Source organism: Phalacrocorax aristotelis, chromosome 20 (genome assembly GCF_949628215.1).
Source record: "Phalacrocorax aristotelis chromosome 20, bGulAri2.1, whole genome shotgun sequence".
NCBI classification, from domain to species: Eukaryota; Metazoa; Chordata; class Aves; order Suliformes; family Phalacrocoracidae; genus Phalacrocorax; species Phalacrocorax aristotelis.
The window spans coordinates 5,295,079-5,316,322 of NC_134295.1; the positions used below are offsets into that span (position 1 = coordinate 5,295,079).

Genomic DNA, 21,244 nt, shown 5'->3' on the forward strand with positions numbered 1-21,244 from the left:
AACATGCTATGTTTTAATATACAAAATGTGTTGACACAACCAAGCCCAGACCTTTGTTCATGTTCTTTATTGTATGTTTGCACAAACCAAGCTGAGATTAATTTTTTTCCTCCCTTTGCTCTGCATTTCTTGGCACAATGTTATGGCTAAGATCCTTTTAGTAGCTTTCTTTTAGACAGAAGACAACAGTATCTGCTGTAACCAAACACTTAAGCCTTGAAATTCCACTAATTATCTCAAACAACTCTCCTATCACACACATCAGCAGATTTTTGCTTTGGTTCTGTCTTTAGTATGTTTAGATCTGCTAAAACATCTCATCTCAGTGTGTAGATGTTTTTAAGTCAGGACATGGCACTGAGATTTTGAAATAGCATTTTACTGCCTGCAAATGTGCTCTCTTGTCTGGGGAGCAGAACAGCCATGTACTTTTCAATTCAGATCAAGGATGACACAAGGTCTGGCAGTTTTTCCTCACTATCTTTTAGATATTTCAAAAAAACATCTTGTCTTTCAGAACTGGTTTTGGGGTCAGGCTGACACATTTAGCCAGAGGGGAGCAGGAAACATGACAAACCAATCCTGTACTTGTGCAGAAGCTGTTTCATTGAAACACACCAGGAAAACAGTTGAGTGCTACTGTAAATTATGTCATTCAGAGTTCAAGCAGGAACATAAGGTGTATTTTTTCAAATTCAAAAGGGCAGGCAGTCCAGAATATCCAAAACCACAGTGCCCAACTTGCTTACAAGCAAAGAGAAAATTACCCATGCTTCACACTTCAACTGCTAAAATCTTGGGCAGGTTTCCTCTCCTGCAGTGGAAGAGGAGATATTCCCAGAGCTACAGTAACTAGTACAGAAGCACCTCAGGTGCCTGCCATGTCCTGAAGGCACAGCACAGACTCATCCCCAGGGTTCCGTCTTGATCCCTTATCATCAATATCTGAGATCCCTTCAAGAGAAGCTTCTTGACTCCCTCAAAAAGTGATTTTTAACCTTTTTTTTTTTTTGAATGCCCTCAACACAAGACTTCTTGCTCCAAAGCCTATGGCACTATATTCACCGCAGTTACTCACGGGCAGACTGTCTGGGCTGCAGTGAGATGTGAGCTGCCTCCAGGAGCCACTCATGCCCACCACCCATGCCAGGCAGACCCCATCTGCTAAAGACAAGCTCCAAGAAGCAGTGCCCTCAAACAGGCTGTGCATTGCCACATGGCCACACGGACCCAATGACCTCAGCTCCTCTACACCTTCTACACCTTTGTCACATGCTCTTATAACCTATTGTACAAGTTTATTCTATTGTGCAAGTGTCTGCTTGGTCTGGATTATTCTGCTTCCTCCAGGTAATCCAAGGCTGACTGCAATAACTACTCAGTTTCGTCATGTTCCCAGGGAACCAGTTCCCAGGATCTACATTACTCAAATCCTGCTCTCATCCATCCACCGTATTTTTGCTGCCACAGTGACAACTCAAGGTTTTCCCTAGCCACTATTATTTTTCACTCAGCGTCTCCGTTCCCTCTCAGAGCAACTGTTAATACCAGCCCAGGGAAGCGGCTCCATCTGTGCTGGCATTGCAACAACTAGCAATTTGCACAGAAGTTCCAGTGAAGACAAAGTCCCCAGAGCTTCATTAGCCCCAAACCAAAATGCATCCAGCTATGATCGAGATGATCTAACCATGCACATATTCATGTCAGAGCATTGCACTGGAAATACCCACTGGTAGATGCTGCAGGAAGTAGGCAGCACAGATGAATCATTTGTTAAGTCAATACTGAACCACTGCCCCAGTTTTATTCCATAGGCGACAAGCTTCTGGTCGTACATGATCTTTAGAGCTATAAAAAGTAAACACCTTGGGGTTACTGAGAGTCCCATGACACACTTGAAACTAGTTAGATGTTTCCATCTGAGCTAAACATTAACCAGGATAACATCCTACTTAAGTTTTCCTCATGCAGGAAACGTGCTGAGTTTTATTTTCTTAAAAATGTAGACAAAAATATTGATTATACATTAACCATTAGAATATCCTTTATTCTGTTTGGCAGGACCTGTGTTACTCAGTCAAATAAAGCTCAGGAAATCCGTAGCAGTGACCTACAAGAACTAGGCAGATATTTAGATCTCTCCGGAGTAAACAGAGAAGAGGTTGCAAGGCAAGCACCCCAACAATTCAACAGAACTATGTACTTTAATTGCTTAAAGCTCCTTATAAGTTTGTTGTTAAATAAAGCAGGGCCAGGATACCTAAAGATACTTTCTGTATAAGCTGTAGACATGAATTAAGCCAGTGTCCACCAGTACCTGAGTTGCATTATCTCCAGAATAAGAGTTTCCTCCTCCACACTGCCAAAACCCATTACACTCAGGAGTGTCTCTGAGAACGTACCTCCATTGCATGACTGCAGCATGCACACTTGTATATATACATACACACAGACCACAACGAACTCGGCACCAACAGTAAAAACACCAAAGACACACACAGCTCATTGAGGATCAGTTATCCAAACCCTGAGCCTTATGGCCTGAGGGAGTGTAAAGGGCTTGCACTGAAGCAGCTTCATTGCAGCTGATGTCTGAACTTTGTAAATAAAAGCACACCCAGGCATGACTCTCAAGTCACACCCTGTAGGTTTTTTTGTTTCAACAGCTCTCTGTTGAAATCCACACCAGCACTGAGTCACAAAAGCCTGCAGGAACCTTCAGCCCATTTAAATCAATATGCCTGCTTCATATCCTATCAGCAGGAAAAAATATTTCCACCCTCAACCCACCTCACTACACAAGAGCAGAGTGGTTCTCCAGGAGGACCCAGGGCATAGGCACTGCCTTACAGTGACAGAGGGTAAACTCATCAGACAAGCCCTGCTTTGCTCACACAAGCTATGCTATACAAGAGAATAAATCCAGGGTTTTTTTTCCTGAGTATTTCCTCTAAAAGTGCATATGAAGCCACACTGGCTCTCTGATTCACACCACATCAACATGAGCAGTGCCTCACCCTCAGCCCTGTCTGAACCACAGAGTGTTCAAATGCTGCCCCAGGAAACACCAAAGTCAGAGAAACGCAAGTCACTGTCCTCCCACAAAACACAACCACACTTTCTGCAAGTGCTGGTGACTGAGCCTCCCATCACATGAGCTGTGTCCTAACAGCAGCCCCAGGGGTTGCTCCCTACTGCTCTGGAGGCAGAGACTGCTACTGAGCGAGACCAAGCTCATGAGCCTTTCTCCCCATTGCCTACACAGCTTTTCTTTGGGCTTCCCTCCAGCACACAGCAGGACCAGAGCTGGCAGCTCACTGAGACCCAGACCACCCTACACCCCAACAAACTAGCATCCTCACCAGCCAGACACCTCTACAGCCAGACCTAGCACCTGTAAGGTCTGCAGGGAAAGCATCCCTTCCAAGGTCATCTCCCCCACTTGCCAGTTCTGCTCAGCTTCACTCACTTGAAGAGATCTAGTACAGCTCTTTGCAGCAAGGCAAGATAGGAAAACTGCTGCCAAGCCTGTCCTGAAGAGCTCAGTAAAACCCTACACCACAATCTACATAACAGCTGAGTTTCATGTGGTTGTGCCTCTGGCTTAAATACCATAAAATCAGGTGCACCGAGTTCAGGGAAGCCCACCCAACTGAGAGCGAGGCCATTAAAGCCCACCTGGCAAAGGCAGTCTCTCAGAGTCCTCTTTTAGGGGTGGTGCTGTGTTGGTTCCCAGTAGCTGTGCGGTGGCTGTACTTCTGCTCGGTGCTAGCAGGCACATAGACAAAAGCAGAACGTGACCTTTATGGGTCATGTTCCCAGCTGTTGACCCTGGGTATGGGGGTTTCCCCAAAGCAGGACTGTTCACAGCTGTGTTTGCTGCAGCTGACGTTGGGGGAAAAAATCCAAGCTAGAGTGGAACAAAAAGCCCTTACGTTACAGAAGCCAGCTTTTAATGGTTTTCTTTTACTCTGGCAGGAAAATTTTTGCTACAGAAGAGAGTCCAGAAACCGAGTTGCAAGCTTCTTGCTATGCTGCAGTAATAATGTTTGTTTCCTACAACATGCACTGCTTTGACAGAGCATTTCTCTTTGCAGACAGAGGAGACTTGGGTCTATATCTCACAGGATCCTGCTGGATGTGAAGCTGTGCCAGAGCAGGGAATAGTTTGGGGCTGAGGGCTGCTTTTTAAAGTCTGGACTAGTATAAAGTATCTTTCTGGTTTTCACTAGCTCTCTACAGTCTCATATTTGTTCTTGCAAAGGAAAATTTGTCAGTTCATGGGAACTGAAATGGAAGATGTTATTTTTTGAGACAGAGCTAATAACCTGCCTTTTCTTCTTTGCTTATACAATAGTCCATGATGCCTTTCATCTTTATTGTGGTTTCCACGTATGAGATCCAGAGAGGGGCTTTCAAAATCGCCCAGCCCTGAGCAGCATCCCAAGGGTCAGACCAGACAGGTCCCAGCTATGCCTGAGCACCCCGGTGAGCAGGGGAACCCCCTTTTCATGGCCAGGGGCTAAGAGGAAGTGCTGGGCTCCCAATTCCGCCTCTTTCTCAAGCGTCAGCAGGGCAATGTCCCTGTGAGTGTTGCGGGCTTCCCTGGAGAGGGCAGCCGAGCATTGCTGAACATGGGTGCATGGCTGAGCTCCAGCAGCTGCTGGGAAACTCCTGAGCCACAAGTAATGGCAGAGGGGAAATGTGTGAAGCAAAGATTTGGAGAGCAGGAGATATAATTGCTATTCAAAATGATCATGAATCCACCAAATGGGGGGAACTGGGATCCAAGCAGGAGGGAAGGTTGAGTTCCCACTTGGGAGAAGACAGGGTGATGGTGCTGGGATGGGGCTGTGGGAGGGGGTTGCAGCTGCTCTGTAGGATGTCAGAGCAGGACCTGTGGCAGGGCAGGGAGCACCCAAGGGGCTAAGGAGCATGGTCTGTCCTCTGCAGCCAACGCAGCGTGTGCTCCCCGCTACAGGTCATATGGTCTTTACCCAACCATAATGTAGCCAATTCCTTTGGGGTTTTGAGCAAACTTGCCTCTACCCACCAACAGGGAGCCTCAAGTAACAGGCGATACTCTCCCTGGTGCGCTGGTGTCACCCAGCAGCTGTCCCTGCTCTCCAGCAGCAACAGCACAACCTGCAAATAACCAGCTACAGGCTGCTGCTGCCCAGCTGAGGGGGAAAACCGGTTAGCTGCGAGGAAGGATAGCTGAGAGCAGGTAGAGCAGAGACCTCAGCCTCTGCAGCCCTGGGTCCTTCATGACCACAGGGGTGTGATTGTGTAACTTAAGACCGTAAGCCATTTCCCTTCCCTTCCACTTGCAAGGAGAAAATCACCCTACTCTTCTGGCGTTAGCAGAGCACATTTGTGTACGGAGAAGCGGCTTGCCTGCTTTTCGGAGCACAGAGAGGTGGGATTCTTGCTGTTAATGGGGCTGGCAAACATGCAGATGGCAGATTTCTGAGCTTGCCTGTAGACCTGCACACAGCTAGGTATATCCAGATTTTTCCATGTCTGCCTCCTAGCTCTTTTCCTTCCTGCCCTCTGCCACTTCCCCAGAGAAATCAGGGAAAGACCCTGAATGTCTCTTGCCTCAAACACTGCAGGTACCTGGAGGAATCAGAGGGACTGAGCAAATTATTTCAGCGAGTCGAAGGGCTAGGGTGGTGTGAGATGTGGCACTAGCAGCCAGAAACAAGAACACAAGACCCAGAGGGGAAGTGGGGAAGGAAAGAAAACCTGACACACGTTCAGCAAAAGAATGCAAAAGAGAGCAAGAAACCAGAGGAAGGATTTGCACTGATGGATTTCCATCCCAGGGGAATAAAACAGAATTGTACGAGAAACCCAGATGAAACCAGAAGTGATGTGAAAGGAGAGGGAAGCAGGCACCGTCTGCAGCTGCACAAACTGCCCTGAGAACTGGAGAGATGGGAAAGCCCTGAGCATCCCCAGCCCGCGATGCGAGCGAGAGGAGGTGAGTGGTTTGCATTTGCTAACCCATGGGGAGATCCTGCAGCCAAGGATCCTTTTTCTCACAGTAGAACACATCGTACCTTTGAGCCCACGGTGCTGACATGCACGTACGCAGACTGGGGAGACTCCGCTGCTCAGGGTTTGTCACGGGGAGATTCCCGGTGTTATTCAGGATAAACTGCAATGCAACGTGTAACAAAGGGTAGGAATATTGTTTTTTAGGATGAATGCTTTCTTAACAAGAACACAAAAGGTAAGTGTTTAAGTAGCAGACTGTGGACTAACCCTTTACAGCTGTTTTTAGGCAATATTGATGTTGGATATGTCAGAGATATTTGCACATGTCTCACAAGCATGGGTACCATACTGAGCTCTCAGGCTGAGCCTTCTCCACCAGTTAGTGTTTATTATGACTCCGCGTGTGGTGGTTTCAGTGGAGTGAAATAAGCTCTGTTTTGCCATGCTTTGTACCTAAACTGGCCTTCACAGTGCTGCTCTGCACCCACGCACCCGTGTGCTTCGAACACTTTCACCCTGAGCGGTCATACATGGACAGAACTGGACTCTGAAAAGAAATAAAGCGTATCATCTTCAGTGTGGCATTAGTGCCAGACAGTTCTTACATCAGGGAGGTAACTCGGCTCAGCATTATTTAATACAGTCGGAGGGGCAAACCGGGATCAACAGCTATTTCCAAAATAACAGCAAAACTTCTGCAACTATAACAAGAAATTGTATACAGACTCATATATTTGTAAAGTGAAAGATATTTTGCTTTTTTAGCAAATGAAATGTCCAAGCGTTAATAACAATTTCTGCATAAATCACTTCATATTAGGTGATCGCTTAAGACATTTTGTTTTATTGTAAAGACCAAATCTCTCAGAAATTATGGCAATGAAATATTCAAGGCCAGTGCTTTCAGAGTGCTGCAGGCACACTGTGCTGGATGATTACACCAGGAAAAATTAATTTTACATTATCAAAGCAACCGGTATGTTAACTTATTAATCACAAGAATTCTGAGATGTCTCTGCAAATGAAGAAACCATCCCAAGTGATATCAGAAACCGCGCTGCTGCGTGCAAAGCAGTGCAAGTCTGACAGCTGATATCAATCGCAACAATGCACTGAAATGGAAAAGGACTTTTTCACTTGTAGATTTAATTTCCTCCGAGCCAGCAGAGTTATTAGGCTGGACTGAGTGGGCTCACAAGCAGATCTAATGGGGTGAAGGTTCCTCTGCTGCTTCTGGGCAGACTTTGCAGTCAGTGAGGCTGTATCAGAAATATATTGCATTCCCAAATGCTTTATCTGCATTTTGTTCCTAATAGCTGGGCTTCTTGTTCATTCAGTGCGTTGCCTCCATTTGCTGCCTCCTGAGGTTCTGCTGCTGTTACTGGCGCTGTCTGGGGATTTCTCCATTGCAAGAGACGGGGTTTCCATTGCTTTATTTTGGCAGAATATTCCCCACCATCAGAGATCCTGCTGGCAGGAGACACTTTGCTGTGCTGGGAGGAGAATTAATCCCCACTCGGCTCCTGTGGCTTCCAGGGACCCAGTCCCTCTGTGCCGCTGCCTCCTGGCTCTAAAGGAGGGTGAGAAGCCGCTTCTCTCTCTCTTGCTGAGCTGAAACGTCAGCCCAGCAGGCAGGGACTCCAGGCTTGTTGGGCTGGTTGTGGTGGGGAAGCAGAGCTGTGCCCAGAGCTGTAATTCCCAGGGAGGTGAAGATGCTGCCTTTCAGAAGGGGGTTTCCACCCTGGAAGTGGAACTTGCCCCATGGAGGATGCTGCAGATCAGCTCTCATCCCGGGACCCAGATATGGGCTGGCTTGTTTCCCAGGAACTGAAGCACGCAGGAGGCAGTGGGCATGAACAAATGGTTGAATCTAGGAGCCTATCTGACAAGAGAAAAATGCCCCCTGGGCAGGTAAAAGCAGCTTTATGAAAAAAAAAAAAAGACAGTGTGAAGAGAGGGGCTCTGGGCACTGCCTGTGTTTTCACACTCTGGACCCTCGGCAGAAGAGATCTTGTGCTGGAGCAAAGCCCTGTCCTTTCGTTCACAAACAGGGGAGCTGGAAGGAGGATTTGGGGGAGCTCTGTCAAAACGTAAAGAGATTCGTCCTTGTCATTCAGCCTGAGACACAACAGATGTGGGAAGTGGTCTGGGCTGGCTGGCTGATTGCTGCGAGCCCAGCACAGTATTTTGATTGAACCTGAGGGCTTATCTGAATTATGTGTCAGCTTAACGGAGAGAGCTGTACCAGAACAGTCAGTGCAGGAGTTATTTTGCCATTATAACCAAATTCTCTCCCTGGGCGACGTAATGTGAGGGATAGCATTTTGCTGGCCTTCAGTCTCTTGCCTAGTGTTCAGTACAGTTTCCAAGCTTCTAAGTACATTCGTTGGACATTACAGAACTGCAGATACTGAGATGGTCCTGGGAATGCTGGCTGCAATTAATAGATGTCAGGGTGACGCTGGAGTCAGCTTAATTAAGAGATGTCTTGGTTTGGATGCTGGAGTTTTGGCTGGGGAGTTTTCGATACTAAAAGAGGCAGTTGCTGCCCTGGTGGCCCCCGGTGAGCTCTGAGATATGTCAAAGTCCATCTGCCCACTGAATCTGTCTCTCTCTGGAGGGAGAGATGTTGTCAGGTTTAATAACAGCAGTTAGTAATTACTGCTGCCCTTGTAGTGTTTCTGTGAAGAGCTGCAGGAAACAAGAGTGCTGAGATTAGAGTGCAACGTCTCCGGTCCCGTGTGATTACCCCATGCCAAAGCCTGATGTAAGAGGAGAGAGGCTTGCTGCAATGCTGAGCCACATTGCAGCCCAAAGTCCAGGACTGCTCTAGTCTGATATGCCAAGAAATGCAAATCAGGGTTGAACTGCTCTGGCTGTAATGTACAATGAATGCCCTGCAACTGCCGATGTTTGAGCCTCATCAGGCAGGCAGGAGCAAAGTGCTGGAGTTCAGGCTCTTTTCCACGAGCTCCTAGGCAGCATCTCAAGTGCTCTGGCATATTTTGCAACTACTGCAAAACACAGAAACAGTGATGGGTGCCAGGGGATGGAGGAATCAGCAGGGAAGGAAGTAACAATGACAGGTATAAAATACATGCCACTGCTAAGATGTTACAGAGGTTTCTAGCATGTGGGTCACTGCTGGCTATTGACACCTCTTGCTGAATTTCAAAAAACAGAGAAACCACAGATGGTCAGCTGCAGGTGCCTGGAGCCCAGCAGTGCAGCAGCCTGGCCCCTGCACCGCCTGGGCACTTGCTCCGCTTCCTGGGTAGCTGTAGTCATCACACATCTCATCTGCTGTGGCTTGCATGTTTCAGATATTTCCTCTTTTGAAAGAGAGCTGAGGGCAGGGAGAGGCGGTGGCTGGTTTGTTCTGAGGGAAAGGGAATGTTGTTAGCTCAGTGCTTTCCTCCAGCAGTGGGAACTCATGGTCCCGTTGCCTGGATGTGGGATCCTGGATACTGGAAGCCAGGCGGATGCTTTCAGCAAGGGCCTATCCCACGGGCTTTTGCAGCAGGGCAGTACGACCTGCCGGCACACAGCACTCGGGACACAGCATCTCTCTGCTAATGAGGCAGCTTTAGTGTATCCAACAACCGCCTCTTCATCTGCTCTCTATAACCCAGTCCAGGATGACCTTGTTCCCACTGTTACGTGAGACAACACAAGGCAGCTGAGCCCTCAGTGAAAGAGCATTTGGTTTAAAGCACGAGTATAATCAAGAGCAAGAATGGGAGAAAAATAACATCTGAAGGACAAGCTCATCAGTGTGATGAAGATGAAGGGATTTAAATGCATTAAGCTGCAGAAGTGTCAAGAAAACCATGACTTTGCTGCCACAGAGTGCACCAACCAGCGCAACATCTGCCTATGGGAAAATAAGGCATTTCTCTCTGTCACATCTCTGCTGAAGCTAAAAATATTGATGAAACTAACCTAATCCTGGGCATGGACAGGGCTTCTTAGGTTCAGGCGGTCTAACTCCTGCATGTCCCCATTTTTATGTCAACCTGTGCTCTAATATTGGTGTTAAGCAATAACTTTTAATCTCTCTGACCATGGGACAGACTGACTCATGACATGGAGATTATGGGGGGAGAAATGCAACTTTAATGAGGCTGAGCTTCATAAAACTGCAATGGGCAAGCTTAAATATAAAACCAGTCTTGTCATTTTATGTGTTCAAACAGCTCTGGTGAAGAGTAAATGCTTCAAAGTGCACTTTGAGTTCCCAGATGAGCCGCACTGTGTGTAAATTCCCTTGTCCTTCTCCGTCCCAGCCATCTCCTGAGGCAGCTTCACCCAGACAGGCTGTTCTCCAGGGCCTGTCTCCAGCCTCTGCACAGTGTCATTATGAGCAGTCCCTTCCACCGCTGCTGGCCCTGAGCAGTGAATCCCAGAGGACTGGTAAGAGCTGGCCCAGGATTTGTACAATTCTCAGCGTTGCTGCTTCCCTCTTGTGGTGAGGAAACAGACCAAGAGACAGACGTGGTACAGATGTACCCATGGGCTGTGATAGACATCTCTCAGCCAAATCACTGGTGGGACAAAGCCTGGCTGGAAAAGGGTGGAATTTGTCTCCAGTATTTGGGCTGTGGACCTGAAAGTAGGTCTCCCTGGGCTATTTTCCTTTCGCTTGCCTCCCTCTGAAGGAAGGGATGTGTCTGAGCGGGCTGAATTTATTGCTCATCACACACCTCTAAGTCCTCTTCACCTCGGTCTTTTTCAGAGCGTCTGAAGAAGTGCAGAAGGAAGCAGAAAGGCTCTCTGCAAGCTCCTAGCTCCAGTTAATTACAATGGATATTTGTAAGATACATGAAAACGCCTCCAAATGCAGCATGAACACCATGGAGTGCTTTATGGTCCTCAGCACACAAGCACAGAAGATAAGCATTGCCACACTGTGCGGCCTCTTTGGGACACTGTGCATTTTTGAGAACTCTTTGGTGCTGTACTTGATCTTCTCCTCTCCTGGGACCAGGAAAAAACCTTCCTACCTCTTTATCAGTAGCCTGGCCTTGGCTGATATTCTGGCCAGCATCATCTTCGTCTGCAGTTTTGTTAATTTCCATGTCTTTAATGAAACTGATTTCTCTAAAGAAATGTTCCTGCTGCAGCTGGGCGGGGTGAACACATCCTTCTCTGCCTCCCTGAGCAGCTTGCTGCTGACAGCCCTGGACCGTTACATCTCCATCAGCCGGCCCTCTGAATACAAGCTCCTCATGACAAGGAAGAGAGCGTGGATAGCACTGGGGATGCTCTGGGTGGCATGTGCGACCATTGCTTCCCTGCCCCTCCTGGGCTGGAACTGCTGCACGCTCAATTCGACCTGCTCTGAGCTGTTCCCATTTGTGGACGACAGCTATCTGTCGAGCTGGATCTGCTTCATCATGGTCATGCTGGGGTGCATCATCTACGCCTACGCGCACGTGCTGTGGAGGGCTCGCCAGCACGTGGCCTACATGGAGAAGCGCCAAGTGCAGCTGGGAAAGCAGAACACCAGGATGAGGATGGATGTCATGCTGGCCAAGACCCTTGTCATGGTGCTGACTGTCCTCGTGCTGTGCTGGTCTCCAGTCCTCGTTCTCATGATCTACAGCATCTTTGCCAGGCTGAGCAATCACCTGCGCAAGGTGTTTGCCTTCTGCAGCACCCTCTGCCTGCTCAATTCCATGGTAAACCCCATTATTTATGCCCTGCGGAGCAAGGAGCTGTATTCCTCCCTGAGGATGGTCTTTTCTCGGTTCAGGAGGCACCTGAAGGCCCCTGAGGAAAGCCCAGAAGCAGAGAGCACCCATAAATCCTCCATGATAGAGACTGTCTGTGAGGACATGCGTGTAACCTAGGGAGGCAGCCGTGGAAAGTCCACGCTTGGGCTGGCAGGGACAGTGTGGATCACTTTTTCTTTTCTCTTCTTATGGAGGTCCTGGGAAATGAGGGATCAGATGCCTGTCATGGAGCCAGCTCCCGCTGATGTTCATCTTAGATGCTGGGACATAAAGTACACAGGCTTACACAGGCAGCCAGTCCCCAAGCTGCAGAGATACCGGTGCCACTCCAGTGTGCCAGCTGTGAGGCAGCGGATAATGCTGTGCCCTAGAACACCAAGCAGATCCTAGTATTTTATGACAACTCCTCCTGCCTGGCCCCCCACCTATCAACCAGTAACTCCTAACCTATTTTTGTTACATTTAGTGGTAACTTCCTTACACTGCATAAAATATAGCTGACCTCAAGTAAAACACTCTGCAGACCTTCAGGTTCTCTAGAAATTCCCAGGTATCACTCTCTCTAAACCCCTTAATGGGCATGGGCAGAGTTGTACAAGCACCATCAGCAATGTGTTAATAGCACATCGCTACGTAGCAGAGGTACATCTGTTTAGACCAGACCTGAATGTCATCCCAGGGTGTTACGTATTAGCAGCACAGTGACAAACGGTCTTCGGGTCCTGGCAAAGGTGGCAGAGAACAACACCAAGTCGTGATGAGCTCCTGCCCACAGTGAATGCTTCGCTGCATCAGGCAGCAGCAGGACCGGCAGCAGCACGTGGTACCTCGGCCCTTGCTGGAAAAGGTGCACATGGTTTCTCTGGACTCGCTTGCAGACAGTCCTGGCTAATCATGTCTCACAGCATTTGGGACCGTGTTGATTATAGCATCTAATTCTTTATGGAAAGCTGAAATGTTCTCACCATGACTTATGGACTCTGCCATAATTGAGGATTTTGAGGCAGACCAGACCCTGCAGGCAGCATGTTTCTTTCAGCAAATCTAAGGAAAGCTAACCTGTGCCATGCAGGCATTTGTTGGATGTGATGTGATTAAACATTAAATCCATTTTTCAGCCTTTTCTTCCATTAACCTCTGGGGCATAAACTCCGCCAGGTGACAAATTTAAGCCCAAGCTGGGGCAGATATTCTGAGAATTAAGAACTCGATAGATTATTTTGCAAATTACACAAAAGCGGCACCTTTAGCTGTAAAACCTGCAAGGAGAGCAAAGTGGGACAGGGCCCCTCGCCAGGGCCTCAGAGAGCAGCAGGGCTCCTGCTGGCTCCCGAACCGCCTCCGACGGGGATGAGCCTGGCCCAGGGCACAGCCATGAGGCCCTTGGACTCTGCCCTGTTTCCCCACAGGATGCACCCATCCCTCATGTGCGGGTTTTGGAGCCAGGCCCTGGGCCTGCTCTGGCTGCGCAGGAGGGCCGGGGGGAGAGGGGTCTCATGGAGGCTGAGCTACTGTGGGGCCAACCCCATGGGCTGTCTCCTGGCTCCTTGTGGCATGGACACAGAGGCCCAAACTGCAGGAATCATAGAATTGTAGAATGTCCTGAGTTGGAAGGGACACACAAGGACCATCGAGTCCAACTCCTGTCCCTGCCCAGGACACCCCAAATTCACACCATGTCTCTGAGGGCCTTGTCCAAGTGCTTCTGGAATATCGCCGGGCTGGTGCCGTGATGCCTCCCTGGGGAGCCTGTGCCAGGGCTCCACCACCCTCTGGGGGAAGAGCCTTTCCCTAATGCCCAGCCTAACCCTCCCCTGGCACATCTCCCTGCCATTCCCTCGGGCCCTGGCGTTGGTCACCAGAGAGCAGAGACCAGCCCTGCCCCTCCTCCTGCCCTCGGGAGGGGGCTGCCGAGCGCCATGAGGCTGCCCTCGGCCTCCTCTGCTCCAGCTGAACAACCCAAGGGACTTCAGCCGCTCCTCGTACGGTTTCCCCTCTAAACCCTTCCCCAACTCCGTGGCCTCCTCTGGACACTCTCCAGTAGCTTTATACCCTTAATGTCCTGCGGCGCCCAAACCTGCACCCAGCACTCGGGGTGAGGCTGCCCCAGCGCGGGGCAGAGCGGGGCAATCCCCCCCCTCGCCCGGCTGCGATGCAGGGCTCGATGCCCCCCAGGGCACGGCTGGCCCTCTGGGCTGCCAGGGCACGCTGCTGGCTCATGCCCAACTTGCCGTCGAGCAGAGCCCCCAGGTCCCTCCCTGCAGAGCTGCTCCCCAGCCTCTCGTTCCCCAGCCTGTCTGTACAGGGCTGCCGAGCCCCAGGGGCAAAATCCAGCACTTGCCCTTGTTAAACTTCATACAGTTGGTGATTGCCCAGCTCTCCAGATGTCTCTGCAGGGCCCCTCTGCCCTCAAGAGTGTCAATAGCTCCTCCCAATTTTGTGTCATCAGCAAATTTAATTAGTGTTCCTTCCAGCCCTGCATCCAAGTAATTTATGAAGAGAGTAAAGAGTACCGGCCCGCAGAACAGGCCGTTCCCCCAAGGAAGAGGCAGACAGGCGGCTATAGCGGGGCAGAGCCTTGCTGGGAGGGAGGGAAGGGGGCGGCCAGCCCCGCTGCCGGCGGACCGCAGCCTCGAACCGGCGGGCTCTCGGTAGCCATGGCGGCGCCTCGCCGTCCCCTCGGTAGCCATGGCGGCGGCGGCGCTGACGTCACGCGGCAAGATGGCGGCCGGCAGGCTGCTGTGGCTGGCGGCGGCGCTGGGGCCGGTGCTGGCCGCGCCGCGCTACCGCCCGGACTGGGTCAGCCTGGACGCGAGGCCGCTGCCGGCCTGGTTCGATCAGGCTAAGGTGGGGGTGTTTGTGCACTGGGGGGTGTTCTCCGTCCCGGCGTGGGGCTCCGAGTGGTTCTGGTGGCACTGGCAGGGCGAGCATCGCGCCGACTATGAGCGCTTCGTGCAGCGCCGGTACCCGCCCGACACCACCTACGCGGACTTCGCACCCCGCTTCACCGCCCACGACTTCCAGCCCCGCGAGTGGGCCCAGCTCTTCCAGCGGGCTGGTGCCAGGTCAGCGTCGGGTGCTGGCCAGGGCGGTTGGGATCCCTGAGGGGATGGGGGGTAGGTCCGGGGGTCCCTGAAGGAAGGAGTGCCATGCCCAGGGGTCCCTGAGGGAATGTGGGAGCCATTTCTGGGGACCTGTGAGGTGATGGGGGTCCCTGGTCCCTGAGCAGATGGGAGGGCTGTGTCTGGGGGTCCCTGAGAAGATGGAAAGGCCCAGAGAGGATGGGGAGGCTGTGCCTGGTGTCCCCAAGAAGATGCAGAGGTCCCTGAGGGGATGGAAGGGCCAAGTCTGGGCATACCTGAGGGATTAGGGGTCCCCGAACAGTGCTGGAAATCCCTGAGGAGTCCTGCCGAGGGTGCTGAGATGATGGGTCTTGCTGCTTCCTAATTCTCCTATTCATTATTTTCTGGCATTAAAATCCATTAAAAACCTCTATTGTAGTTGCTTCTAAATTTAAAGGGTAATGAAACAGGGCTCCTCACAGCATGCTTATTCCGTCCCTTGCTTTTATAGTGACTGAGTTTGCCAGTGAGGCTGGGAAATATCTTAGGTAGTTCCTTTATCATCCTGATTGAGTTTTTTTTTTTCCCATCAGGTATGTGGTACTGACCACGAAGCATCATGAAGGCTTCACCAACTGGGGGTCACCTGTGTCCTGGAACTGGAATTCTCTGGATACGGGGCCTCACCGAGATCTTGTAGGAGAGCTGGGACAAGCCCTCAGGGAGAGGTATGGCACTGCCAGACTGTGCTGTTCATTTCGTCTGTGCGCACTGAATTCGCCTGACTGTTCTTGACAAACAGCGGAAAATTATGAGTTTAATACAAAAAAAGTAGTGCTTGCAAAGTCATGAAATCTTCTGTGAGATAATAATGCCAGTAATCTGTCACTGGTTCTTAATCCCTACTGCCAGCCTAACTCTTTCTTCTGTTTTTTCTGTCCTTCAGCAACATACGCTATGGACTGTATCACTCCCTGTTAGAGTGGTTTAATCCACTCTATCTAGCTGACAAAGAAAGTGGCTTCAAGACCCAGGACTTTGTTTTGAAGAAGACCATGCCAGAACTTTATGATCTTGTCTTAAAGTAAGCGCTGCAACCAGTTAGGAATCAAGGGCATTTCCTGGTTTCAGTACTGTAGAGAAGGATGCAAAGAGAATGCAGAGAAGAGAGGTGACAAATGTTACATTTTGCCAAGGCAAATCTGTTTTCTTATCGGTAATGATTTGTGATAATTAGAAAAAGGGCTCACATTTGCCCTGTGGACAGTTTAATTTGTAGAATAAGGTAGAGACAAAGTTTTCATGCAAGACCAATTCCCTTTAATATTGCCTTTGTGCAGGGTGGCTTTGAAAGTGGAGCAATCTGCTTAGTATTTAGTTGAGTAGAAAAGCGATTTCACTGTGAATTCACATCCTTGCCTTGCTTCCCCTTGTTGACAAAAATACGAGGCCTGGACACATGTTGCTTAGAATGGCTGTTGTCCCAGGTCAAGAATGTGCCTCGTAATTGCTTTTGATGTGCAGACTTCTATGCTTTGGAAGAATTGCATCCTCTCCTGAGCCGTGATCGTCATCACATCATTCTTTGCTGCCACAAGAACCTCACTTAAAGCTTTGTTGGAAGTAGAAAGTGATAGCACAAACCTCCTGGTAATGGCAGGCAATAGGAAGAGGAAGTGAAGCTAGACTCCAGACGCAAGAAGCACAGTGCTTCCTCTGTGGTAGAAGAAAATAAGCCATTTTGAAATAACATTCATCTCTCTGTTAGATATAAACCAGATTTGATTTGGTCGGATGGAGACTGGGAAGCTCCGGAGTCATACTGGAATTCTACTTCTTTCCTTGCCTGGCTTTATAATGATAGTCCTGTCAAGGTATTGCTTTCAGCTATCCCTCATGGCCACTAGCATTTTATGGGTATGGAAGGTCTGGCAGCAGGGAGATATGAATGTGATCAAATCAGAAACCTGCCTGACAGATGCCAAATGTGCTTTATTCTTTCACAAAAAATAAGAAGCCTACACTGTGCTCCTGTGAGAAGACTCTCGTGTCCCCTACAGCGCAGATGTGGGAGGCTCGGAGGCCAGGAACCTTGTTGCCTCAGCTCCTACCTGAGTGAACAGTGGGAGGTTCTCCCAGAGAGGGATTCAGCCTTCTCTAGAGGATCCTCTTTCTTTCCATTTATTATGCAGGGGGTTTTAGGGGCTTACCTTCTAACTTAGATGCCTTTGTTAACTTAGGAGGCATGAATGCAAGCTGAGAAGTCCAAGACAAAACACTCTCCCTACTCTGTTTCTTCTTTCAGGACACTGTTGTTGTTAATGATCGTTGGTGTAATAACTGCTCTTGCCATCATGGAGGCTACTACAATTGTGCTGACAAATACAAGCCAGGGACCCTGCCAAGTCACAAGTGGGAGATGTGCTCCTCCATTGACAAGCTTTCCTGGGGCTATCGAAGCAACATGAGCATTGCTGACTTAATGGATGAAGCAAGTATCATTGAGGTAAGAAATCTGAAACCAAAATAAGAGGTGTGGGGGAGTTAATGAGAATTAGAGGTTTCCTTCATCCTCCTACTCGCAGAAAGAGTTGCCCTGTGTTTTGTACAATCAGCTGGAGTTAAAGGAGCAGTTGATGAGGACAAAGCCCTCCCCAGGTTTCTTTGGTGTCAGAAGTGAAGATGATGCTATTTGTTACCTTGGTTTAACTGTCACAGGAGCTAGTGCAGACTGTGAGTTTTGGAGGCAACTACCTTCTCAATGTGGGACCTACAAAAGAAGGGGTGATTGTTCCCATCTTCCAAGAAAGACTTCTGGCCCTTGGGAGGTGGCTGGACACTAACGGGGAGGCAATTTATGAATCAAAGCCATGGAGAGTGCAGATGGAGAACAGCACAGACACAGTCTGGTAAGGGCTCCGTTGCTTGGTACCATCTGGGCTGGGACTTTCAGAGCTGACGTTTCTTTCTTATTTATTCTTAGATTTGGTGCACTCTGAAGTGTTGCCATCAGGCAACGCAGATGGTGTTTGGGTAATATCTGACAACTGGAGCGTTCAGTTACTGCCCTGGGGTGTTTTCTAAGGAATATCTTGCTTGAAAGAAGGAATAAAAATCAGGAGGACTTCATCCGTCTTGCTTGATTTGGAAAACAACAACTCTTCCTAAAAAAAATTTCCATGCTGCTGCTGTCAGGACTGTTTAAGTAGTGGTCCTGGCTAGTTTGAATTTCGCAAATGTAGTTCATCTAAATGCATACAGATTGTAAATATAGCGATACTTGGTTTTAAGCTGTTATATAACAGTACTAATCACTGTTGCCCAACCATTAGATTTATACTGGCTGAGGGGGGCATAGCGAGTCAATAGCCAGAAACTGCTACAAAACGGAGTTATTTTTTTTCCTCAAGTGTGCCCAAGTGCGTTCAGTCTAGAAATGCAGAGTGATGATGAGGATAAGTCCTCTCTGTTGACCACAAGCTGAGGCAAGGACAGGTTGGCAAATGCCATTTGCTTTTAGGAAGCACGCACGGACTTTGTTTGGGTTTCATCAGCCATTGCTGACTGGCTAAATGGTGGGTCCAAAGTGACAGATTTTGGAATGAGGGGAAAGTAGGTGACCCTTGTGCGGTAACGGCAGGCATGCCGGTGTTCTCGTGCTGTCTGGAAGGGTCAGGCGCCTGTCTGGTTCTCTCTCTGGGGCTCTTCACCTTGCTGAACTCTTGCTCTCTTAGGTACACTTCTAAGGGACCAGCTGTCTATGCCATCTTTCTGCTCTGGCCTCGGGACAACGTTTTGGAGCTGTCCTCACCCGATCCATCCCCAGCCACACAAGTAAGGAACTTGGAAAGAAAGATAACGCACTCTGAGAGCCCAGCTTGGGCACGTGCGGGCTGGGAAGGTCCAACCTGACTTGGAAACTGGGGAGAGTGTGGAAGTTGTCATCCTGTACTTCTTGTTCTGGGGTGCTCTGGCCTCCCTCCAGCTCCTTGCAGCATCCCAGGTTATTCCTCAGGCTTTAGCTCACTCTTAACACAGAACGTTGGAGAGGACTTGCCAGGACAGGCTCATAGTCTGCCATAGAATAGGCAGAGATGCTTCTCTCCCAGAGTCTTTTGATTTTATTGACACAGGGAGGTGAAGTAAATAACAAGCCTCACACATAGAAGGGATCACTGGTATTGCATCTGAAATTCAAATCAGGTACACTGACCCGCTAATTGTAAATGGAATTGCAAGTGACGCAAATGCCAGAGTGCCCTTTGATCTAAACAAACAGAGGTAAAGCCTGCTCAGTAAAAAAAAAAAACAAACACAAAAACAAAACACAAAGAAAAAACCCCAACAAACTAGTCTAATGTTTGGCCCCGAAATATCCCATGTGTTACCTTTTGCACACTGTGAGCGATGGATGGAATGAGTGGGAAATGCTGTAGGGAGACTGCAAACGTGGTTTGGGTGTACTGGGGTGTTCAAATGGGAAGTACCTGAGCTGCATCTGAGTGTTCCCCCTTCCCTCCTCTGCAGGTGACGATGTTGGGTTTTGCAGGGACTCTAAAGTGGCAGAAGTCCCCAGGTAAAGGACTGCTCATAACTTTGCCCTACATGCTTCCATCTCCTCTGCCGCCTCAGTCTGGCTGGACTGTCAAGCTCGAGGGTGTGAATTGACAGCTGTGGGATGAAAGCAGCAGTCTCCCCCTGCCTTTCTTTTAAATTGAATCTAAGAGGATTTTTCATTTATTGTTGAATAAATTGGTTTTCTCTTAAGAGAATTTCTCTTCTAATCCCTTTTGCCTGAGAGTGATCTTTGTATCAGCAGACCTTGTTTGACAGCAAAGGGCTGACCTCTGTGCTCAGCAGTGGCAAGTCGGGACGTCCTTTGCAGCATTCTGCTGGGGTGTGACAGCCCACAAGCCAAACAGCTGCACTTGGATCAAGGTTTTCTGATGTAAAGCTGGGCTTCTGGGCAGATGTTACATTTCACTGCTGTGATTGAGGTGATGGCGAGTTGGTGGGAGGCTGACCAGAGTTAGTATGGGGTGGTTAAGGGGACCTGCTTTGGGGTGTCAGGCCAGGGCACGTAGCGCCCAGTCAGTAGTGGGTGAAGCTGATCATGCAGCCAAAAAGGAGATGCACATGTTAACCGTGAGAGGGTTTGGACTACTAGAGCAGCTCACAGGACGAGGAGCAGCGGGAGCTGTGTCTGCCCTTGCGTGCGTGTAGCCAGTGCTGGCGAGCCAGGCTGCGCTCAGCAGCTGCACCCGCACCTCCCAGGCAGGAGCAGGCCCTGCCGCTTAATTACTCATTGAAATTAATTTTGATAACCAACGTGATAGTCTTATATGTGGGATCGTGAAACCTTGCATGTGATGGGCGTGTTCTCATGAAAACCAACCACAGTGCCATCACACATTCCTGTGTATGATATACTTTGTAAAAACAGGTACTCGATAAGGTGCGTTGTATGGCTTTGGTATTGACTGAAACAGTTGTGATCACATACTTCCATCACAAATAAATATAATGGAAGCTTCTTGTTTGAAGAGGCCTAGAAGAAATCAGCTGTAGAAAATCATAAACTAATAGAAATCCATTAACAAACTTATATTCATGGAATCATAGAATCATTAGGGTTGGAAAAGACCTCTAGGATCATCAAGTCCAACTTTTTGTCCTGTCAATGGTGACTTGGGAGAAGAGACCAACCAACCCCCGCCTCACTCCAGCCCCTCTCAGGGAGTTGCAGAGAGCAAGAAGGGCTCCCCTCAGCCTCCTCTCCTCCAGGCTAAGCCCCCCCAGCCCCCTCAACCTCTCCTCATAAGACCTGGTCTCCAGACCCTTCACCAGTTTCATTGCCCTTTTATAAACAGAATAGTTTTTGCTCTTAAGTGACTTCAACAGAGAAGCCACCGTTCTGAACTGAGCCTCTGACTTCTACCGTTTGTGAAACAAGGTTTCCTGCATTGACGTTGAACTCCTTTAGAAAGGGTTGAACAGTACGTACTTAAATGATGAAACTCCTCATGATGGCGCGCGTTTCTGCAGCGCCGTTGTTGTGAAGGCCCCTCGACGTTGCACGCAGGCTGTATTTTGTTGCTGTACGACGTGGTGCAAGCGAAAGTTGGTAGAACACTTGGGGTTTAGCGCACGCTGAGCCCCAGGGCTGGGACATGTGCTCAGCCGGTGCTGTAGGAGCTGTTACTCAATTGGCAAATAATTATCTGTACTGACGAATCTGCGTGGACTTCAGAGAACTGGCGCTGGCTGCCAGAGCCCTGCTTACCTACGGCAGCATCCCCCCGGCGTTGGCGATGACGCCGTTACGAACACAGAGGGGGAAAAAAAAAAGGGACACCAGAGCGATGGCCTTTTTGCGTCCCAACCCCGTCACGCCGGGAACCTCTGGCGCGCGGAGGGTGCCCGGCCAAAACAAACACGCCGTGT

The 21,244-nt window shown here is 49.4% G+C and overlaps 2 protein-coding genes across 3 annotated transcripts; both read left to right on the forward strand.

Moving 5' to 3' along the window:
• Positions 1-5,623: 5,623 nt before the first annotated feature.
• On the forward strand, positions 5,624-12,849 carry CNR2 (cannabinoid receptor 2). Of its 2 annotated transcripts, none has more exons than XM_075114904.1 (2): positions 5,624-5,986; positions 10,739-12,849. In XM_075114904.1, exon 2 carries the CDS (start codon positions 10,806-10,808, stop codon positions 11,853-11,855), a length of 1,050 nt encoding a protein of 349 aa, XP_074971005.1. In that variant the 5' UTR covers positions 5,624-5,986; positions 10,739-10,805; the 3' UTR covers positions 11,856-12,849. The 2 variants fall into 2 exon arrangements, with proteins under 2 accessions (XP_074971005.1, XP_074971004.1); XM_075114903.1 differs by lacking the exon at positions 5,624-5,986 and adding an exon at positions 10,327-10,416 and having other exon boundaries at positions 10,739-11,945.
• Positions 12,850-14,411: 1,562 nt separating this feature from the next.
• Positions 14,412-19,572, forward strand: FUCA1 (alpha-L-fucosidase 1). Its single transcript, XM_075114902.1, has 8 exons — positions 14,412-14,803; positions 15,394-15,528; positions 15,747-15,884; positions 16,569-16,674; positions 17,106-17,306; positions 17,519-17,709; positions 18,535-18,634; positions 19,328-19,572. The coding sequence occupies exons 1-8, from the start codon at positions 14,427-14,429 to the stop codon at positions 19,466-19,468; spliced, it is 1,389 nt and encodes a 462-aa protein (XP_074971003.1). The 5' UTR covers positions 14,412-14,426; the 3' UTR covers positions 19,469-19,572.
• Positions 19,573-21,244: the final 1,672 nt, after the last annotated feature.

Bases quoted from the DNA above. Each gene is read 5' to 3' on its own strand.
- FUCA1 (XM_075114902.1), top strand. From the start codon at position 14,427: ATGGCGGCGGCGGCGCTGACGTCACGCGGCAAGATGGCGGCCGGCAGG. The intron at 15,529-15,746 runs GTATGGCACTGC...TCTGTCCTTCAG, and splicing joins GGACAAGCCCTCAGGGAGAG to CAACATACGCTATGGACTGT. The intron at 18,635-19,327 runs GTAAGGAACTTG...CCTCCTCTGCAG, and splicing joins ATCCATCCCCAGCCACACAA to GTGACGATGTTGGGTTTTGC.
- CNR2 (XM_075114904.1), top strand. From the start codon at position 10,806: ATGGATATTTGTAAGATACATGAAAACGCCTCCAAATGCAGCATGAAC.